Source organism: Petaurus breviceps, unplaced genomic scaffold (genome assembly GCF_028583685.1).
Source record: "Petaurus breviceps papuanus isolate PSGF00001 unplaced genomic scaffold, PetGlider_PUasm1.0 185, whole genome shotgun sequence".
Taxonomy (NCBI): Eukaryota; Metazoa; Chordata; class Mammalia; order Diprotodontia; family Petauridae; genus Petaurus; species Petaurus breviceps.
The window spans coordinates 20464588-20486675 of record NW_027185797.1 but is presented as its reverse complement, the minus strand read 5'-3'; the positions used below and the strand labels follow the sequence as shown (position 1 = coordinate 20486675).

The following is a 22088-nucleotide window of genomic DNA, read 5'->3' as shown; positions in this document are numbered from 1 at the left end:
TACTTCCACCAATATAAATCACGAAATTCTTGTACTCTAAGAATTGCTGTGACAAATAACAACAACAATAAGAACATCCCTGTGGCCAACCTGAAGATGGCATATCTCAGAATTGGCAGAGTTTGTCCTTTGAACTGGTGACCCTACAGGTCGGCACCTTCATCCCTTCCTACATTGTAAGACCAACATAGGTTGTGGACCATAGCAGAGCTTTCCACAAGGAGGCATCAGAGAGTAAGACTTCATTATTAATTATTATATTAATAAAAAATTTCATAGACAATGCCAGATACTTTGATTGTTTCTTGATTGTTTGGGTAGTTCATCCATTGATGAAGGTCACAGCTTCCCTATGCCTTCTCATAGAGGAGGCAACAAGGTACAAAAGTAAAAGTACCAACTGCTGAGTCAAAGGACCTGGATCCAAATCTCACTTCTGATACTTACTCCCTGTGTAACCTTGGACAAGTCCCTTAACTTCCATGGGTGCCAGTTTCATCATCTGTAAAATGAGGGCATTGAACTAGCTGAGCTTTGAGGACCATTTTAGCCTAGGATTATAATTCTATGATTCTGTACAATTTCAGTGCATGACTTTCTTTAAACTCTAAAGACGATCTACCCAAAGTGCTAAGGACCTCCATTTGATTCTTTCAACATGCAATAGTGGTGGAATAATCATTCTGTCAATTTGCTGTTGCTTTTAAAGAGTATTGATCTATTGACTCCTATTCTTGCTAAACAATTGCATTGCTTCATTTTTCTGACACATGTACACACCACTGTGTAACATGTAAATGTGGATTGTTAATGTAGACAACACAAGAACAATAGCTCATGCATATTGTGTTTAATATTTTGCAAAACATTTTCCTTACATAAATTCTTAATTAGGAAAATTATACACATACACACACACTGTTTTAACAATGAAAAAACTCATGCTCAAGAGTGTTGAAGGGATTTCAAGGTCACACATCCGTCTACCTTGGACTCAAATCTAAGTCATCTGACTCTCTGTCCACTTTTCTTTCCACTACAGTCTATTGCCTTTGAATAAACAACTACTTGAGTCTTGAAAGCACTTAATGAATCAAAGCTCTAGGCAGGTAGGAGAAAGCTATAAATCAGCCATGTTCTCTGGGAAGATCTAAGTTGGGAGGAGAAAAGAAGTAGTAGCCTCCTCTCCTCTTAGAAAGGATCCAGAAAGCCTAATTTGTAGAACAGACTTTTAATGCCTAGAAAACCACTGGAACTTAAATCTGAAGGCTCATACTACTATTGAGAAAAGTTGGGAAGAATGAACATAATGATATGGAAATTGACACGAATGGTCTAGAAATAGTTTGCTTAGAAAATAATAAAGTAAACTCACTCCATGGGTAGAGATGCCATGTATCCTCTCAAAGGCTATTCCAGGGAAGCACAAGTTCTAGCTCATTCTTCTAATTCAATACAATTTTATATCCTAATTCGTACATTTTTAGACACTTGCTGTATGCAAGGCACTGTACTGTACTGCACTGTTCTTTCATTTATATGTCCAATAAATGAAATAAACCCCCAAATTTAAGAAAGATACTGTCTCATGGGGAATATAGCATGTACACATAAAAATAATAGAAGGTAGATTATATTGATGACAGCAAAGAAGAGATACATAGGAAAAAATGATGAGGTTGGAAATACTTAAAGCTTGGGGTTTCAGGGATGGCTTCATAATGAAGGTGGTTCCTCATCTGAGCCATAAAGGGAGAAAAAGGTCGCCAGAAGTGGCAATGAGGAGAGAGTACTTTCTAAGCAGGGAGAATAGGCTAATGAACGAATGAAGATGGAAAAGAAGTCTAGAAAAATGAAAAAAAAACTAGTAGGACATTTTGTCTAGATTAAATAGTATGTGAACGGAAAAACCTCAAAGAAGTGAGTGGCAGAGTATTTTATAGGGCAGGCTTAGAAATCCCTGCCCCCCATAGGCAATTAAAAAAAAAAAAACCTTTCAGGCAGCTAGGTGGCACAGTGAGTAGAACACCAGCCTTGGACTCAGGAGGACCGGAGTTCAAAATGTGACCTCAGACAACACAAAACTAGCTGTGTGACCTTGGGCACATCACTTAACCCCAATTGCCCTGCCTTCCCTGCTCCCCTTCAAAAAGAAAAAAAAAACTTTCAATTTTTGACCAGGTGAGTGACATGGTCAGGTTTGTGTATTAGGAAAACTATTGTAGTTGTTGGAGAATGGATTTGAGAGGAGATAGAAGGTAGGAAGGAAGATGATCTGTTTCAATAGTCCAGTAGCAGAAGAAAAGAGAAAGGGAATTAGGGTGATATTTTAAAAGAGAAGAAGGATCAAATGCAAGAGATGCTGTGGAGATAGGAAAATCACCATGATTAGCAGCTAATGGAACTGAAGCATATGGGAGACAAACAAGTCAAAGGAGACTTGGGTTTCAAGCCTGGGCAAGTAAATGGCAAAAGCTTCAAACTTGGATATAGGCACCAACGCCCAAAACCAGCAGAGTTCAGAGAGGTTCATCACCAGGCTGTCAGCAGAGAGGTGAATTTTTTGGTCTCAAACTCACAGAGACAGTCTATTAAGACATCTCCTGAATTGGCAGAGGAAGTATCTATCTCTAGGAAGTCATAGATCCTGGAAGCATTAAAGCAAGTTATACCAAGATGTTAGGATTACATATTTTTCTCTACTTCAGAAGACTTTTTAAAAACACTAGCATCCCTTTATATACACAGCATCAAATAGAAATTATCCATGTTTATTCAATGAAACAGATTCTCTACTTGGCAACAGCTTTTGTAATCATTACCTTTGTTTATGATGGGTAACTGAAAATAAAACTTGCTTTAAGCTATCCACTAATTCGAAGTTTTACTAGGTCAAGTTGCTCTTTCAGTCTAAATGCAATTCAATTCCAAACCCAAAATTTAAAAACTACTCATTCCCTTAACTAATTGTTCCCTCAAACCCCAAACCAAATAAATGTATATTTACAATGATTTATAGTTAAAGTAGGATTTCTAAATGCAATATGTCTATAACAATTTGCCTTTTAGCACAATGCCGGGTGCACAGTAAGAGCTTTATAAATGCTTACTTTGTATAGGTCTTTCTCTCTGCCCCTCCCTTCCTTATTCATATCTAGATTTGTACATATCTTTTTGTTTTTATGTCATCTTTAGAAGACATATTTTTCTTCCAGCTCATCCTTCAAGTCAGTATGCTTATACAATATAGTGGCATTGGGGACAATTCAATTAGGCTCTTTCCTTGTTCCTTTTTTAAAAAATTGGATCTCAGGGCAATAAATCAAATGTAAGCATGCATTCTATTTTGCAAAGCTCTTCCTGAAAAGAGGGGAAAGGGGCCTTCTGGTATGTTAAAGACTCACAAATAAAGAGTTTTAGATCTCCCCTGTTGTTAGATCTCCCCCTTTTCTTTGTTCTTATTTTATCAGAGGTTTAAGCTTGTGAATAAGGTCATCAGTGTTACCAAATCCAAAAGAATGTAAATTCCTTGAGGACAAGGCTGTTTATTGTTCTGCTGTTATTACTATTGTTGTTGCCAGAGGTGGCCCTGGTGATGGTGGTGATGGTGGTGGTGGAGGTTGAGGTGGAAGTGGAGGTGGTGGTGATGGTGGTGGAGGTGGATTTTGTTTTGTTCTGCCTTTGTGTCCCCAGTATCCAGCAAGTTCCTGGCACATGGTAGGGGCTTAATAAATGTTACTTGGCTTGATTACTTTGGATTGAGCAATGCCAACTTCCATAATAGACTAAAGGCTTGCTGCTCTTAAGGGTATGTTCCTGGGGTCCAAAATCTGCATGATCTGTAACAAATCCTTACGCTTCCCACCTACTGATTGCAAGAAGCATGTTCACCAAGTCCCAAATCCAGTGATTTTATTTGTTGCCTTCTCTGTTGATCCACTAAACACCCTGTGATGCCTTCACCTACATAAACTCAATACAACTGAGGCTCTATCTTTTGGTCTCAGTATTGACATTCCATAATGAAAGGGTCATTGTCACCCAAATACAACTAAGATAGAAAGATCCAAGAGCTGATGAGCCAACTGTTGTACCTTATTTCCCATTTTACTACTTGCTAAGGGGGAGTCTTCAGGATATAGAGGGAGGAAAAGGAGGGGGGAGAAAGAGAGAAACAGCAAAACACATATCCATCCCATCTATTAGCATTCTCCATCATGTAATCTACATTCCAGTTAAAGTGACCTTCATTTTCCCATCACACAACATTCCATTTCTCACCTCCATGACTTTGCATAGACTTTCCCCCAAGCCTAGAATTTCTGCCCCACCCTATACTTCTTAAAATCCCAAGCTACCTTCAAGGTTCAAGTCAAGTGCTACCTCCTACTAAAAAACTACCCTTATCCCTCTAATTACCTCTGCTCTCCTCCCATAAATTACTCTGCATATATTTTTATTTAATTTATTAATTTATATTAATATTACTATATAATATTAATTTATTTAATTTTATTTTTTATGTAGCTCCCCTAACAGAAAGTAAACTTGATGAAGGCAGGAACTATTCATTTATTTTTGCATCCCTAGAGGCCAGAACTTAGGAAAAATTTTCTGATAATATATCACATTTCCATAACTTTTTAACAATTGCAACAGACTTTATATGCATTATGGCATTTATGCCTCCCAGCAAATATTCTGGTTTTATAGATGAGGGCCCCCAAGCCCAAAGAGGTTACATGACTTAACTCGGGTTGACACGGCTAGTAAGTGTCTGAGGTTAGATTCAAACTCAGAGCTCCTTGACTCTGAGACTAGCATTGATGCACTAAACTCTTCTGGTCCCTTTAGAAATGACTGAAATTGAAATGAACTGATTTGATCGAAACTAAACTGAACTGAATTGAGCTGGGCAAGTAAGTATGAAAGGAGAACGGACAGAAGTTAGCATAGCTCCCAATTTTTTTCCTACCCAATATTCACAAAGAATAATGGATAATTGACAAATTATGTATTCAGGGCCAAAGTCTACCAGACTGGCGCTGCCTCCCTTCTCCCAGACTGGCGCTGCCTCCCTTTTCCCAGGGCATGTAATCACAGCTAAATCAGGCCTGTCTTCCCCCTACAAGTCACTCAAGCCTTTGTCATGGCTGTAACAGTGGCATAGTACCCAGCTTCTGAAGCCCTGTCATCTCATATTATCTGCCTCCAGGAAACAGTGATGCTCAAATATCAGCTCCAATTCCTCATGAGAGTCACACATCAAGCACCTTTGAAATTGCCTGGCTTTCAGTTTCAAAGATTAGGCTTCAGAGCTTTTGGTCACCCATTCAACAAGGCACCTATAACATTTAAGGTTGGAAAAACTGATCCATTCAGTTTAAACATCTATTAAAGGCCTACTGTGCACCAGGCGAGCACTGAATCCCTGTATAATCATGAGTGATTGCCCAACCCTCTCTTATGAGCATGAAGTACATAGAGGTTAATGAAGGCCCCAATCCAGAACTCCCCCCTGACAGCTGCCCTCTGCTCTATCCCCAAGACATTTATTCCCCTCTTTTGTGCTACAATAGGAGAGTTAAATGATTTAGGTCACAGAGGGAAATTTCATGACTGATAAGTAGGATGGAAAATAAATTTATTAAACCTTTCCAAGTAGAAAGTTTGTAGGAAGGACAGAATGATTAAAAAAAGCTTATCAGAATCTCAGTCTTTCAGACTTGGAGGTATCCCCATGTCCACAATACTGACAGGCAATTATTTAGATTAGAAGCAGGCAATTCTATTACATGTGGGATAAATGGTTATAGAATTTGCAAAACTTTTGCTATGTTTTATTAATAGAAATCTAGAAAAGGAGGAAAATATAAACTTTTGGTTTTAATATTACTCATCCTTTCAAAAGTATTTACAACACACCATAATTAAATTATAAAAAATACAAAAATAGCATTATCATCATAGCTAGAAGTCATATAGTTCTTTAAGGTTATGAAAGCACTTTACAAATACTACCATATTTTATCTTCATGACAACCTTAGTAGGTAGGTACCATTATTATCATCCCCATTTACAGATAGGGAAACTGAGGAAGAGGTTCAGTCACTTTCTCAAGGTCACATAACTACAATTTGAGTCTGAATTTGAACTCAAGTCTTCCTGAATCTAGGTCCACAGCTCTATCCACACTGCCACCTCTAATCACAGCTCCAGCAGAATCAATAGTGATCATTTCACCATCTCACCATCTCAAGATATTGTCTTCAGTATGAATGTAGTAACAACAGCACTGCTGATGGTGATGGCCATGAGGATGATAGAGACCATGGTAATCCCACATGTCTCTAGACCTTTAAAGGCTGCAAAGCATTTTCCTCCAAACAACATCATGGGGGAGGGGGCAGAGTTAGCACAAGTTTCATCATTTTTAGTTTATTTTCTTGCTGCCTTTTGTTTTAGGCGATGACTTTGCCCCTCAACTGCCAACCCTCCTTTGTAACAAAGAAGAGACACTGGCCAGCCTAGTGATGGCATCTGAGAGAGTATTCCACATTCTACATCTGGAGTCCCCCAACTGTCTGTGAGGAGAAGAGAGGAGTTTTCATTATCAATCCTCCAAGATTGAAATTTATTGCTAGGCCTATTTGACAAAAGTAGATGAGATGCAAAGGGTCTAGACCAACATTACAGAGTCAAGTGCAATAGCCAGGATTTGAATACAAGTCCTCTAAGAGCTCCAAATTTGCAGTTAGGAATAAATTATATTATATTTAGACTATATATGGGAACCAATTTACATGGAGAGACATAACCTGTTTGCAAATAACCAGAAGGACCCTGACGCAATAGTGGGTCTCTTTAAGGGATATTTAAAACTATTGATGTAACAATACCTCCTGCAGAATTATAAAGCTGAGAGGGACCTCCTATTCCAGATAATCCGGTCATCTCATTTTATAGATTAGGAAGTTGAGGCCCAGGGAGTTTACAGGATTCTAACACAAAGTCAGATGAGTAGCATGAATCAGAGGTAGAACTTGAATCCAGACCTCTACTTCCCAATTGGGGGAGCGGAAGAGATAGGGAGGGGTCTTAACAGCCTCACCATGCAGGTGTACAGCACTCCGGAAACACTGGCTTGGAGAACTGCCTTGATACCTGCCTTCAGTGACTTTCTCAAGGTCACATAACTACAGTTTGAGTCTGAATTTGAACTCAAGTCTTCCTGACTTGAGGAGGGAGGAGGGAGTAAGACTTTATGATGCTTAGAATGAGGCAGAACTATGATCAGAGATCATCATGGTTAGGGTTGGGACCTCTTCAGTGTCAGACTCCCATGAGCAGTCTGATGAAGTCTATGAAAACTTTCTCAAAATCATGTTTTTTTAGAAATAATTGAAAGAAATACTAAGTTTCCAGCAGAAGTTAGTAAAATAGATATTAGGTTTTCCCATCCAAGCACAGAACCCCTAAAACATGTAGAGGCAGCTGATGGCACAGTGGATACATTTCAAATGCAGTCTCACTTACCAACTGTGTGACCCTGGGGAAGTCATTTAACCTTCTGTTTGTCTCACTTCCCTCAACTGTAAAATGAGGACAAAAATATTTCTGACCTTGCAGGATTGTTGTAAGGATCAAATAAGATAATATTTGTGAAAAGTACTTAGCACAGTGCCTGGTGCTTTTTCCCTTTCCATCCCTTATTGGTCTCAGCTTTCAGCACCCCCAACTCCCATTTTATAAATAAAAAACTGAGGCCTGGAGAGGAGAAATTACTTTGACCAGGCCAACACAGATAGCAAGGGGGCAGAATAGAGACCTGAACCCAGATGATCTCATGCCCAAAGTGCTTGTTCTGCCACACTCCAAGATTTTTATAGGGGCTGTGAAAGATGGATTACTGGGCCTGCGCTTCACACTCTGTCTATGATTTACTCAAACCATTCCAAAAACAAATGGGGAGGCATACAAATTCATGAGTCAGTAAAGACTTGATGTGGATGCCAAACTTCACAGAAGGGCACCAGAGCAGGAATCTCCCAGCTGAATTTCAGCATTCCCATTCAAACTCAGTCTCACTATTTGGGTAGGTATTTGCAATGCCTGTGAAGCCCCTAAGCCTATTAAATCCCAAACACAAAAGACAAAGGCTTTACAACAAACACAAATTAAAGAGAAAGAGATTAGAGTGCTAGTGACAAAGGAGAAGGAAGATTAGCCTATGTGCTGGAGAGGTGGAGAGGATTACCAAAGAGGCCTGAGGAGTGAGTACAACTAGGAAGAAGTTTCTTCAGCAGTTTGCCCACAGGGTGAGTCAGCACACTGGCAGATATCATTTCTGAAATTCAAAGCCTCTAATGGAGGGAGACATTAATTAGATCTGTCACTGATAAACAATCACCTCTGAAACTCCAGAAACCTGTAATCCAAGGCTAAGGACAAGGCAGCCTTTGTAAACTACAATTTCTTAAATTTAGATGTTCCTTAAAACTACAGGAACCTTCCCAGGTTTATGAAGACAGGAGTCAAAAGATCAGGTCTACCTTGGGCATACAGTTGTCCTCTGCTCAGGAACCTTCAGAACCTTGGAGAGTTGACTCCATTCTCCCCAATAAAAGGTACTAAACAGACCAGAGTCCAATGTAATCAGACACCTGCAATCTCCCTTAAGTGAAAATTGTGCAAATAATATGATTACAGTTTATTATAGTATTATTGTAACATTATTAATTAGATTATAACAGCTGACATTTATATAATAATAGCACCTACTCAGATTGTTGTGAGGATCAGCCGAGAGAATAGAATATGTGATGTGCTTTGAAAACCATAAAAGCACAATATAAATGATAGCTGTATTATATAAGGCTTTAAGCTTTGCAGAGCACATTACCCACAATTATCTTTGCTTAACCCATTGTTAAAAGGGTTTGTTTAGCCTTTTGTTTAATCACAATCTATCTCTCCCTGCTCTGACCTCAACCACGAATCAGTGGTTCTCCTTGTAAATTCCTCAAGCTCACGAGGGAAGTACTACAGTGATTTATGAGCCCTATTTTAAAGATGAGGCTGGGAGTAACCCAGGGTTCCACCTCAGATTTGAATGTGGGTCTTCATGACTCTAACTCCAGACTCCTATCCAATACATCACATTATTATACCTGAAGAATTTCAAGAGGCCAGCAATGGGAAGATATTCATATGCTAGATAGAAGTAAACTGGTACATTGGCTCAGGAGCCTACAGACCCATTTCCTACTTCTGACTCCATCACTAAATATGTGTGTGACTCTGGCAAGGGGGATACAAAGACAGAGATGATGCTGTTTGCTTTCAAGAAACAACAAACAATGAAGGGAATGCATCTACATATATATATATACATATATATATGTATATATATTGCTTTTTGGAGGAGGGAAGGTAGGGCAATTGAGGTTAAGTGACTTGCCCAAGATCACACGGCTAGTTTTGAATTAAGTCTGAGGCCGGATTTGAACTCAGGTCCTCCTGAGTCCAGGGCCAGTGCTCTATTCACTGTGCCACCTAGCAGCCCCCATAGATCATTTTAATACCAAGAGAAATGGTGTGTTGTGGATAGATCAGTGTAGGGGCAGGGGGCAGAGGCAGGGATAATGTCTGAGTTTGAATACTGGCTTTGTTATGTGTATGGTTTTAGGTGAGCCATTTTACCCCTCCCATCCTCAGTTTCCTTATCTGTAAAATTAGGGCACTGGACTAGAAGTTTAGAGAGGCAGGAGAGTTTATCAAAGGGAGCACTGTTTCTGGAGTTGTTGACTCTGCTAGCATCACACTACCTGTGTCGATCCTTCTCGGGAACCTAGTTTCTTCATTTGTAGGACAAAGAGGTTAGATTAGATGACTGCTAAGGTCCTTTTTAGTTCTTAATTTGTGATCCAATGGAATGTTGGTGCAGGTAAATTCTAGAAAAAATATTTAAGGAAGGAAAGACCAGTTTCCATTGAGTAAGGAAGAAAGAGGAGAAGGAGAAGGTATAGGGAAAGTGCAGAGGAAAAGCATTATGAAAGAGATGGCACCTGAATTGACCCTTGAAAGAAAGAGGCTCAGATATATGTGGGTGTAGGAGAAAAGAGTTCTCTCCAGGACTGGAAGACAGTTTGAGCAAAGGCAGAGATCAGAAGACAGAACAAAAATAATAGATGGAATGTAGATAAGGTCTGGTTGGAAAGGAGAATATATGAAGCAAGTAATGTGTGACCAGGCTGGAAAAGCAGATCAGAGCCAGATCATGATGGGCTTTGAAGGCCACATTCATAAGGATATTCTTTATTCAGAAGGTGATAGGGAGCAATTAAAGATTGGTGAGTAGTGGAGTAACATGCATAATCAAAGAACTACATTAGGAAAATAAATCAGAGAATATGTGAAAGATGGATTGGAAAAGGGACAGACTCATCTCTTTCAGAATGAAACAGAATGTCAGAGTCAAGAGAGGCAAGAATACCAAAGAAACATGGAAATGAAGATTAAGAGCTAGAATGAACCTTCAAGATAATCTAGCCCAACCTCCTCATTTTACAGATGAGGAAACTGAGGCTCAATGAGGTTAGTAAGTGGCAAAGCAAGGGTTTGAACCCAATTCCTGCAACTCTAAATCCAATGTGCTTTCCACTGAACCATACTACCTCCACAATTAGCCCATTCATCCAGGATGAAAGAGATAAAAACATGTACAATGGTAGCTGCAGGGGGAATTCAGAGGAAGGTATATTTTTGATATAGAATCAAAAGGAATTGCCAACTGAATGGACATAATGGATGAGAAAAAAATCAAATAGGTCTCAAGTTACTGCCTGGGTGAGAAGGAAGAAATTTGGTCAGTGGAGAGGTAGGTTTAGAGGAAAAGATGCTGAAGTTGAGGTAACTTCTTGGTGGCTGTTTCTCTATATGTAAAAAGAGGACTCACTGATCTATCTCCTAAATCTCTTCCAGATGTAACATTTTATGATTCTAAAAAAGAAGGCAGGGTTTATGGACACCTAAATGACTCACCCCATTTCACACAGTCACTACTGGTCTCAAAGGTAGATTTCCTAACTCACAGAACTGTTTCCTTTCCCATTTCAAGTTGATTTAGGAAGAAGAAAGGCACCAATATTTCATTGGTGACTATCACCATTTTTTTCTACAATCACAGTCTCCCATCCCATTATCAACTAACTGCTATAAGTACATTGTTCCAGGTCATCAAAAATCACAATCACTTTGTAAAATCTAAGCCATAAAGCAAAATTCTGCTGGAACACACAAGATCCCACCAGTATCATGTCTCTGCCCCTATTACTGCTTTGGTTCCACCATCATAGGTCATAGTGGAAGCACTTCAAATACCTCAAACAAGGGTCAGTGAGTTATGCACCATACTGTAACTTCCCAAGTAGCTCACCACAACTTTAAAGATTTCTGAAAATGTATTAAATTACTAGTTCACAGTCCCCCAAGAAGATGTATTGCTATCACACTAAGCAAACCAGGACAGCTAAGCTGGGGCGGGTGGGGAGCGGGGAGAGGTGTGAAGAAAGGGACTGAGGAGGTTGCCAATATCCCTTGGGAGCTCACTGGCCTCTGTCTCCTGGTTAGGCCTGCCCACAGTCAGAAAGCAAAAGCAGAGTGTAGCAGACCATCTGGGCTAACGTTAGTTAAATGGATATTTTTTATTGCTGTTCCAAGTTCCCTCTCTGTTTTGGAAGTATACAGCTGTCCAAGGCTATTGCTTCTAGGTGACCTCCCTGTGTTCTACAGGTGCTTAGGAAAGTTTCATGTAATGAGTCTTTTCTATGAGTTGACCAAGATCTTGGCAGAAAGGACCCAGTGAAGTTTGGGTATAATGACATTTTACCACCAGATTATATGACAAGTTGTATCCCTGGCAATATCATATACCTATTTTCTTGGATGTTTCCATATGCAAAGTCACAGGTTATAGGACTCTGACATGCAATATACTCTGCATACTTTTTATAGCTAGCATAAATTATTACTTAGCCAGAGTAAATAGGCACCTGTCCTCCAGGCATTTGAAAATACTCTTTAAGTTGGTTTCATGATAATAATGAGCATGGGAAGGTATGATTCAATTGAGAAAGAAAAGAAGGTTAACAGAGATAAAAGCATTTCCAAATACATATCTTTTCCTCATTGACTTGGCTTATATGATCAGCTGGGGAATACTTTGAAAGAAACATCTTAGTCTTCCACAAGCCCCTCTGCCCTCCTTCCATCATCACCATCACCCCAAACACCACCCCAACCTGTGACAAATGACCACATATATGACTTTTCTGTACAAAGTAATGGCTCAAGTAACAACTTCCCTCCTTTTCAGCAGGGGCAGAATCTAGAATGACTAAATCAGAGCCCTAGATGAGACTGCCCATCAATGAGGGCCTGGGAATCCACACACGTGCCTATGTCAATGCTGGGTTTTAGTCATGCCAGAAAATGGGATGAATAATTATATGGTTAAACACATTCCAAGGGGATTTGAGATGTCAGTGTTCACCTTGAAAAGAGTGTATTACCTGATGTGGCTGTGAGCTGGACCATCTGCTGTAGGAAGGAGCACCTGAAGTCTTGCTGGCCGAGGTCCGCTGGGAAAGACAGAAAAGAACCCATGCTACTGTTAGCCAGAATGGTGCAGAACAAAAACACATACTTCAGCTTCACATCACATTTTCTGTAGCCTCAGAAAATAAGTTGAATTATTTTATTCCAGTTATGAATTATAGCTATTATTGGGTCAGTTGGTTGGTCAGTCAGTTGGCCCTTGCTGCCTTCCTTCCATCCGTTCTTCTCCTCCTCCTCCCTATCCCTCCCTCCCTTCCTATTATCATCATTATTATTATAACTCCAGATGTTATACTATCTCTACCACAACTTCAGATCTATTCTCCCTTCCTAGAATTCTCCCTTTTTGTCTTCCCCCCAGCTCAACTATGCCCATTCTTCAAGGTCCAACTCAAGGAGGAAGTACACTAGGAAGCCACGTGGCAGTGGAGTGAGCAATGAACATGAAACCAAAAGGACCCGAGTTAGAATCCCAGTTCTGCCACAGAATCCCCATGTGACTTTGGTCAAATCACTCCTAATAACCTACAAATATACAGACATTCTGACATACACATACAACAGATAAAATAAGTAAGTGAATGAAAATGTGACTCGGTAGGAGGAAGTACCAGAGTCAACAGAGAAGTTTAGAGTCTAGGGGTCATCCAGTGCAAGTCCTTCTATTTAATAACAAGGAAATATAAACCTGAAGTGGAGATGCAATTAATCTAAGATCATGTGGGAAATAAATGGCAATGCCAGAGTTCAAACTCTCTGACTCCAAATTCATTTCCATTGCTGTTATTTCCCCCTTGCTTTTCAAGCAGAAGTACTCAAAAAATGGTTTTAGTGTCAAAGAACATGAATCCAAGAGCTGGTCTTTTCTCCTACCTTGATGGCATCAAACAAGTCCCCTCTCCTCTCCTGGCCTATTTCACATGTTTTAACATGAACCGGTCAGACTAGACCATCTCTGGGGTCCCTTCTATTTCTAAATCTCCAGCCCTGTTAAGGTGGCTGATGAGTAGAAGAGGAAAAGAATAAAGAGAACCAGCAGGGAATAGAGTATAACTTAAAATATGTTTAATAGTAACTGCCAAACGGGGAAGAACTGATTTGCGAATTATGAAACTTCCTTTGAGAGAACATTCTATCGAACAAAAGAAGAGGAAGACATGCCACAAGTAAGTCTGGAAGATGTTCCAGACTCAATGGCTATTCAGACACGAGACAGATTGCCCGTTGTTAGAGACAGAACCACAGCCAGTCAGCAAGCTTCTTTCTGTACTTTGTCCTAAAGTATCTCCCTCAAGGTTCATACCAAGGGGGTAAAAGATTTGGAAAATGTATGTATTTTTAAAGGTCACATGTATGTATGTGTGTGTATGACTCCATCTTCCCAAGTCACAAAACTGATAACCTCTTCAAGCAGGCAATGGGATAATAAATAAATAGCATTTGAGGTCAACTGCCAACTGGACATCTGCTTTCAACATCTCGTCCAAAAAAGTCACTGGCAAGTACAGTCATGAGAGACATTTTGCGTTATTCAGACAGACTGAACTCTGGAAGGCAGACATTACCTCTGGGGCAATGCCTAGCTTTAGAATGACTATTATTTCAGGTGGAAAATCATGTTCCCATTCCAAACCAAAGTGAATCAGATGGAGCCAGACTAAAAGAGCAAATGAGGTAGAAATCAGGGATTTTTGAAAGATGCTACAGAAAGCACCATACAGAATGTCCAAACCCCTCCTCCATCACAATTCAATTACCTAGACCACAAATGGGAAACATTCAACATTACATGAACATAGGCCATTTTATATGATGATCTCAGGAAACAGTCACAAGAAAACACAAGTAGCTGGCAAAACTTTGAAAGGTCAAAATGAAAGTAGGGCAAGAGGGTAGGGAGGTGGAGGAGGGGCAGTTTATTTTGAACATTAAGGTCAAAGTTTTTGTACAGGTTCAGAATGGTATAATCTCAGAACTGAAAGAGATCTCAGGGGTCATCGAGCCCAATCGCACATATGAGCAAGAAATCCCCTCAACAATACACAGGTGGAATTCATTGGGAATCTGCAAGGATGAGAAATCCATTACCTCCCAAGGTTTTTGTGAGGATCAAATGAGATATTGTAAGTTTTTTTAATTTCAACTATTAATTGCATCACGTCCCAAGGCAGACAATTCCACTTTGTTTAAACTGCTGTTGTCGTTATTGCTTCTTTTCCCACTACACATTACTGCTAGTCATCCTTCCCTTCCCCAAGAATAAGAGTTAATGGTATTTGGAGAAATACAAGCTTGAAGACAGAAAATAAATGTATTTTGCTTAGGGAAGGGATAAGACTTCACAACTTGATGCAATGTGGGATAAGAAAGGATTCCTGGGAAGTCTGCACTGAAACCATTCCACCAAGGTGATGGACTCCATCCATAACCCCGCCCTGTAGTGACTGTCTGTATGGCCAAAGCATCCTTCATTAGGAAGAGCATAAATCCTTCTCATTTTAATTTAAGCCTTTTTACACACATTCTATCCTTCAGATGAGGATGAGGATGATGAAGACAATGATGATAACATGGTGGGAGATGCTCTTGGGGCCTGATAACGTGTTCAATTTTCAATTCTGACATATACTGATATATATGAGTTGCATGACCCTGGGCAATTAATTTAGCCTCTCAGTATCACACATATCTCTCTAAGACACTAAATTACAGAAAACAGGGGAGGTAAGGGAATAACCATTTATATAGCATCTATTACATACTAGGCATTGTGCTAAGCATGCCATTTTTTAAACAAATATCTCATTTGAGATAGGAGGAACTACCAATCTGCATGGATGGAGTGAATTTCCAAACTGTGGGTCCCCTACGTTCATCCAATCACAGGTCCATATATGAGCAAACAAACAATTTAATTTTGTTTAATGTTTTTACTTCTAAATACATTATTTCATGTGACCCTTCTATCAACCCTACAAGGATTTGAGGATAAATATTATGAATCCCATTTTCTAGATGAAGATAATGAGGCACAAAGAGGTTAGTTACCTAATTTGTCAAAAGTAGCAAGGTTGGTCAGTTAGTTAGTTAGTTAGTTAGTTAGATGTCAGTAGAAGGACCTTAACCTAAGTCTTCTGGTCCATTAAGTACTATGTTTATGTTCAGATGGAATATTCTCCATCTATTTATGGAATTCAGCCCCACTCCCACATTCTTTTTCCCAGATTGAATCAACAGCTTTCTTCTAGCCCTTCAGGTAGCCTACTTTCTAACCTTTCAGTAATTTCCATGTCTTTTTTTCTATGAATGTCCTATGGAATCTCTAAGTCCTTCCCTCTTACCTTGGGTAATTTTGTCTTCTGAATCTTATTTAGGATCTCTACTCATTCCATTAAAACATGCAGAAAGAAACCTTCCTAATATACCCTAGAAGGTGGGAGGGGGTGATAGGTGGGCAATGATAGGTGATAGCATTGGGCAATGTCAATGATTGGTCAAGTCCCTCCATTTTCAGGGTGTTGCCTTCTCTCTGGGTTCATTTTCCCAGGGACAAAAGGGAAGTACCCAAGTCACTCTGGTGACAGGCTCATTCCAGTGACAAAAAGCAGATGCTCAAGATTCCAGACAGTATTTTTTTCCCTTGGATTCCAAATTGTACAGAAAATTTCCTGAAACTAGAGAGGTGCTTGTGGCTTTGGGATTTACTGGCTACTCTCTCCAAACTGCTAATTGGAATGACATCCTAAAAGCGTCCTTGGCTTAGAAGCTCCCAAAGAGACTTCCTGAGGCTTGGGGTGAATTAAGGCCACTTCCCTAGCCCTAGACTCTCCTCAGGTAGGCAGTGACTCAGGGAGGCAGCTAAGAAATAAGAAACAGCTCCATGCAGAATCCATCCCAGCTCCATGCAGAATCCATCCCAGCTCCATGCAGAAAAAGGCCTACTGGAAGCAATGTGCAATGTCATTAAAAGCACTGGAGGTCAGAGGAGCTGGGTTCAAATCCCATCTCTGTGGTTTGCCATTCTTGGAAACTTGAGCAAGTCACCTGCTCATGGGTTCAATTCTTGAAAATCCCTAAAGAACAAGGACAATCTTTTGTCTGCCTCTATCTCCACTGCTTTACATAGTGCCTGGCACAAAGCAGGTACTGAATAAATGTTTGTTGACTGACTAAAATGAGCAGGATGGTGCCTTAGGCTTTGATGGCTTCATCTAAATCTGCCATGTGCAGTGGAAGCAATCCCGAATTTAGGCAAAAGATATTGTCCAAATCCTAGCTTTGCACCTATTACCTACTTTAACCTTGGGCAAGTCACCTGCCTCACATCTGGGCTCAATTTATCCATCTGTAAAATGAAAGAGTCTAGATGATCTCTGAGACCCTTCTATGTGATGCTATCATCTACCCATCATCCATCATCCTGTGACTAATCCCATGGCTCTTCCAGTTCTAAATATTTGATCTTATGATCAACTGATAAATGGACCCTAAGTAACCAGTATCAAGGCAAAGTAGTCTAGACAGCCCTTCCTTCTCCTATAGACACACCTTAAGCTGTTCTTTTCTCATTTCGTTTCTCCTCCAAGGCTGCCATTGATGTTTATCTTGCCTTGATTTCACATGTATTAAAATGTTGTAGGGGATAGGATGGGAGGCACAGGTGTCTAAGGATAAGGAGGTGACAATCCCACTGTCCTCTGCCCTTTTCTGGTCTCATCTAGGTCACTGCATTTAGTTCTGGGCATCACATTTGATAGGCTGGAAATTGTCCAAAGGAAAGGGACAAGAAGATGAAGAACCCTGAGTTTACTTCCCTTCAAAGTCAATTCAAGGAAAAATAGCAAACCACAACAATAATAGCTAGCATTAATGTAGATATTTCCTCCCATTCATGCAGATTTTAATGTGTGCATACTAGAGCAGAGGGTTTCTCAAGTCTACTCTGGGTTAATAGGATTGAACATGAGCGGAAGAGGTGAAAAGGGGGGGGGAGGATAATTATAAGACTGCATTGTTAGAATTTTTACTGCCATTGCCATAACATGAGAAAAATTACAGGAGAAAAACTGAAATTAATTTCAAGGAAACAAGGACTGAAAACCAAATGTTCAGAACTCTTAACAGACTTACTATTATATAAATATATGGCCCGATGCAATATCTCTCCAAGTCTCACAAAGAGTTTGGGGAAAGGCTGCCCTCTTCAGACATACTTTTTATATTATTACTGTTATAATTTTAAAGAAACTAGAGCTATTCAATAGCCCTTTCTCTAAGGGGGAAAAATGGAAGAAAAAATTTCAAATCAGAACTGGTTGATAATTAAAAAACAATTTCATGGGAAGAAAGCCAAAGCAGGTTTGAAAGTGACTACCTATTTAGTCTGTACCTAACTTGCCAAAATCACATTTCTTATGAATATTGCACATGGCTCCTGGATATTCTAAGCATGTGCTAGGCTTCAGAGCTGTAATTAATTAATGGAGCTGTCTGAGCCTGAGATGTTTACTTAAGCTGTCATATATCTGTGTGTTCTGAATAACCACCTGAATTCACAATCATTGGCTTCCCTGACATTAGAATATCTAATAACCATGATGAGCTCTAGTCTCATTTCACAAAAAGTCCTTGTTTTCTTTCTGTCAGTCTTAACACCCCCAAAACTGCAATTAAGGGAATTGTCAGGAGGATGGTCACCATGCATACTTGGTATGCCAGAAAAGTATACTGTTTCTGCCTCGAGCATACTTTGTTTCCTGAGAATATTATAAGTGGGGCATAAAGACCAGATTTTCAAACACCAAACCGTTTCTTACATTTTTTCCTCAATATAATTAAATCCAAAGGCACATGTAGAATAACGATAATTCAAAAAGAATGATTTCAGAGAAACCTGGGAAGATTTGTGTGAACTGATGCAGGAGACAAACAGGAGAACAATTTCTACCAGACTAACAAAGACAAATAATTTGAAAATACTTAAGAATTCTGGCAAATCCAATCACCAACCCCTATTCCAGAGGGCCAGTGATACACCATACTATCCATCTGCTAGCAGACAGATGATAGGTTCAGAGTCTAGAAGGAGATATTTTTAAATATGGCCATTTTTTTTTTGTTTGACTATGAAAATGTTACAAAGTTTTTTGTTGGGTGATGGGGGAAAAGTAAATGTATGCTAATCAAAATATCAAAAACAAAAAAAAAGTTCTGAATGCCAGTTTCCTATTATTTTGTAATCAGTATGCTAAATTCAAATTTTAAAGCAGAATAAAACAAGAATCGCTAGCATACTTGAATATATCATGTCCTATTACAAGAGACAAAAAGGAACCCTATAGAAAATAGAGTCCATAATATGGTTTTTCTTAGTCTGGCCACATTAAATAATCAAATAACACAGGCATCAAAATAGGAAAGAACCAGATATCAGTTTAGAGGGGCCCAAGGAACCACAGTTTTAAGGAGGATTCCTTTCTGCATTTGAGCTTGGAGGAAAGCAGTCCAAGTGCAGCACACCAACACGTAATTTCCATACTATTTTGCATAAGTAATGTGTGGAATGATAGAGCTGAGTAAATAGAGAACTACCTCCCTTGTAATTGAAGTGAGAGAGCTCAAAGTCGGTGTGTCCCAGCATGGGCTTCTCCTGGCCTCAGAGATTCAGTTGCATGTATAATTGATAGACTGCCATTTTTTATGATGGGTAAAATAGTAGTAAATAAATGATGAAGGCTTAAAATATCATTCATTTGCCAGGAAATTTCAGTGTTTCTTTGAGCCAATTATAAATTGCTCCTATGATTCCTGTGTTTCCGCTAAGGCCATGTTCTCCCTTGATTCCATGGCCCCCACATTCCTTGGATAGGAAGACAATTCACAATGGACTCAAACTTTCCTTTGCAGCTTCACACAGCTTCAAAACCATGACAGCTAGGAAGAAATTAAGTTCTTACTTCTAAAGGAGGGACCCTTGCTTGTACATCTCAGCCAACCAGGAATGATAGCCTCAGGATCATATTTTTACAGCAGAATCATGGGAACCCATGGTTTATGATGAGTTTATCTTGCAGATTTTTCTTCCTTCAAGGCTCAGTTCAGGGACAACTTCCTCCATGAAGCCAGCTATGACGCACCCCCCATTCATCCTAAATCGAGAAAGAGTTCTATTCTAGAGCATTTTGGTTCTGTCCTATGCCCCCATTCTAAGAGTATACTTAGAAGGAATGAATAAAAAATAAACACTTATTACTTATTATGGGTCAGAAATTGCTGAGAACTGGGGGAAGGGGGGACAAATTAACAAGTCAGATAGTCCTTACTCTTGGGAACTTACATTGCCATTGCAATTTGGGGGGAGAGGGAAATGCCAGTCAAGCAGATAATTCAGATCAAGATTTGAATCTGGAAGGGACCTCAGAAGTCAAGTTCAATGTCCTGATTTTACAAATGATGAAACTGATGTTGAGCCAAGGATTTACTGAGGGTCACAAAGGTAATAAGCAAAAAAGTCAGGATTTGAACCTATGATATCAAATCATAATTTTGGACTGTCTCATATTTCCTCTGTTAAACTGTGTATATGTTATCCTCTCCCAATTTCCCAACACCAAGTAAAATAAAAATTCCTTGAGGACAAGAAAATTTGGGGGTTTTATTTCTAATGCGTTCCTTGGATTTATACAGAGGCAGCTAGGTAGTGCAGTGAATAGAATGCTTAACTTGAAGGCAAGAAGTCACTTGTACTCAAATCCAGCCTCAGACACTCCCTAGTTGTGTGAGCCTGGGCAAGTCACTATCTCTCCAAGTCTGAATTTCCTCATCTGTAAAATGGGGATAATGATAACACCTCCTTACCAGGGCTGATATAGGATGCAATGAGATAATATTTGCTCAGCACTTTGCACACTTAAAGTTCTATATAAGTATTAGCTGGTATTATTGTTTTTGTTGTTCTTAATTAACATATTTCACTGGATCCATGATCTCATCAATGTAAGGACTCCTTCCAATAGTATATTTGGTATATGTAATATGTGTATATATATAATATATATGTATATATAACAGATAATAGTATAATACTATTATAATAGTATAACCATGGAATTTCAGAAGCAGAAGGGTCATTAAAGGCCATTTAACCTATACTGGATAAGAATTCCCTCTAAGGGGTGGCTAGGTGGTGCACTGAATAGAGCACTGGCCCTAGAGTCAGGAGGACCTGAGTTCAAATCCAGCCTCAGATACAACACAAACCTACCTGTGTGACCTTGGGCAAGTCATTTAACCCCAAGTGCCCCGCCTTCTCCTCTCCAAAAAGCAAAATAAATAAATAAAAGTAAAAACTAATATTATATTTAAAAAAAAGAATTCCCTCTAAAACAAACCCAAAATATAATGATCCAGACAGATCACAACCTTGCCACATGTTCTCATCTTGGGTGACTAGTCTATGTCCTTCCATAGAAAGATCACTTACCATGCTAGAGACCTTCCTTTAGGCCTTTTACTAAAACAGCACCTAGACTATCCAATCATGGTCTCTCTGTCCCACAGTACATGACTGGCCCATCTGATTTTCTTTTTCTTTTTTTTTTTAAAGCAATCGGGGTTAAGTAACTTGCTCAAGGCCAGTTATTTCTGGATGTGGTGCTAAGTATCTGAGCCCGGATTTGATCCAGGTCATCCCAACACTGGAGACAGTGCTCTTACTCGCTGAGCCACCTGGCCACCCCTAAGCAATTGGGGTTAAGTAACTTGCTCAAGGTTATACAGCCAGGTGTTTCTGGGTGGGTGCTAAATGTTGGAGCCCAGATTCAATCCCCAGGTCATCCCAACACTGGAGCCAGTGCTCTTACTCGCTGTGCTACCTGGCTGCCCCAAATCTGATTTTCTAATTATGCCTTTCCTGGATATTATTTCTTATACTACTTGTGAATGAGTAATCATTGGTAATATGTGGACTCTCAATGTGTATCTATCAAACTTCTCTGGTTTGCCTTTTAAGTCACCTAGAATTTTGATTTTTAAGACACTGTGATGTTTTATAGCATATAGGTATATTCTATCACAGAAAGAATATGATATTAAGAAAAAAAGCATTGTTATTGTTAGCTGGCATCTAGAACAAACATCATGGTTTATAAAGAGCTTCATATACATGGAAACCTTGTGAGGTAGATGTCATTATTATTTCATTTTGGAGATGAGGAAACTGAATTTCAAACTGACCCAGGGTCACATAGCTCTTTGTTCCTGAAATGGAATTTGAATTCAAGGCCTTCTACCTCTAAAAGTAGATCTCCTTCAATTACATCATGTAGCCTGAAATCTTCAAAAGTGACACACTACATTGAAAGCACTTAGTAAAATCTTTTTCTAAGTTAAATTAGAACTACAGACCTTAGGACACTTACTTCCCAAGACAGGGCTCCATGAAAATATACTAAGACACTACCCCCAGTAT

At 39.4% G+C, this 22088-nt stretch overlaps 1 protein-coding gene across 14 annotated transcripts in view; it reads right to left on the bottom strand.

The window, feature by feature from the left end:
• Window positions 1–22088, bottom strand: part of RBMS3 (RNA binding motif single stranded interacting protein 3) — a 1480592-nt gene that overhangs the window by 1209800 nt on the left and 248704 nt on the right. For all 14 annotated transcript variants that reach the window (XM_069088563.1, XM_069088548.1, XM_069088550.1 and 11 more), the window contains one exon: window positions 12574–12642. In XM_069088563.1, the coding sequence (XP_068944664.1) occupies window positions 12574–12642 (69 nt within the window). The remainder of the gene's footprint in view (window positions 1–12573; window positions 12643–22088) is intronic.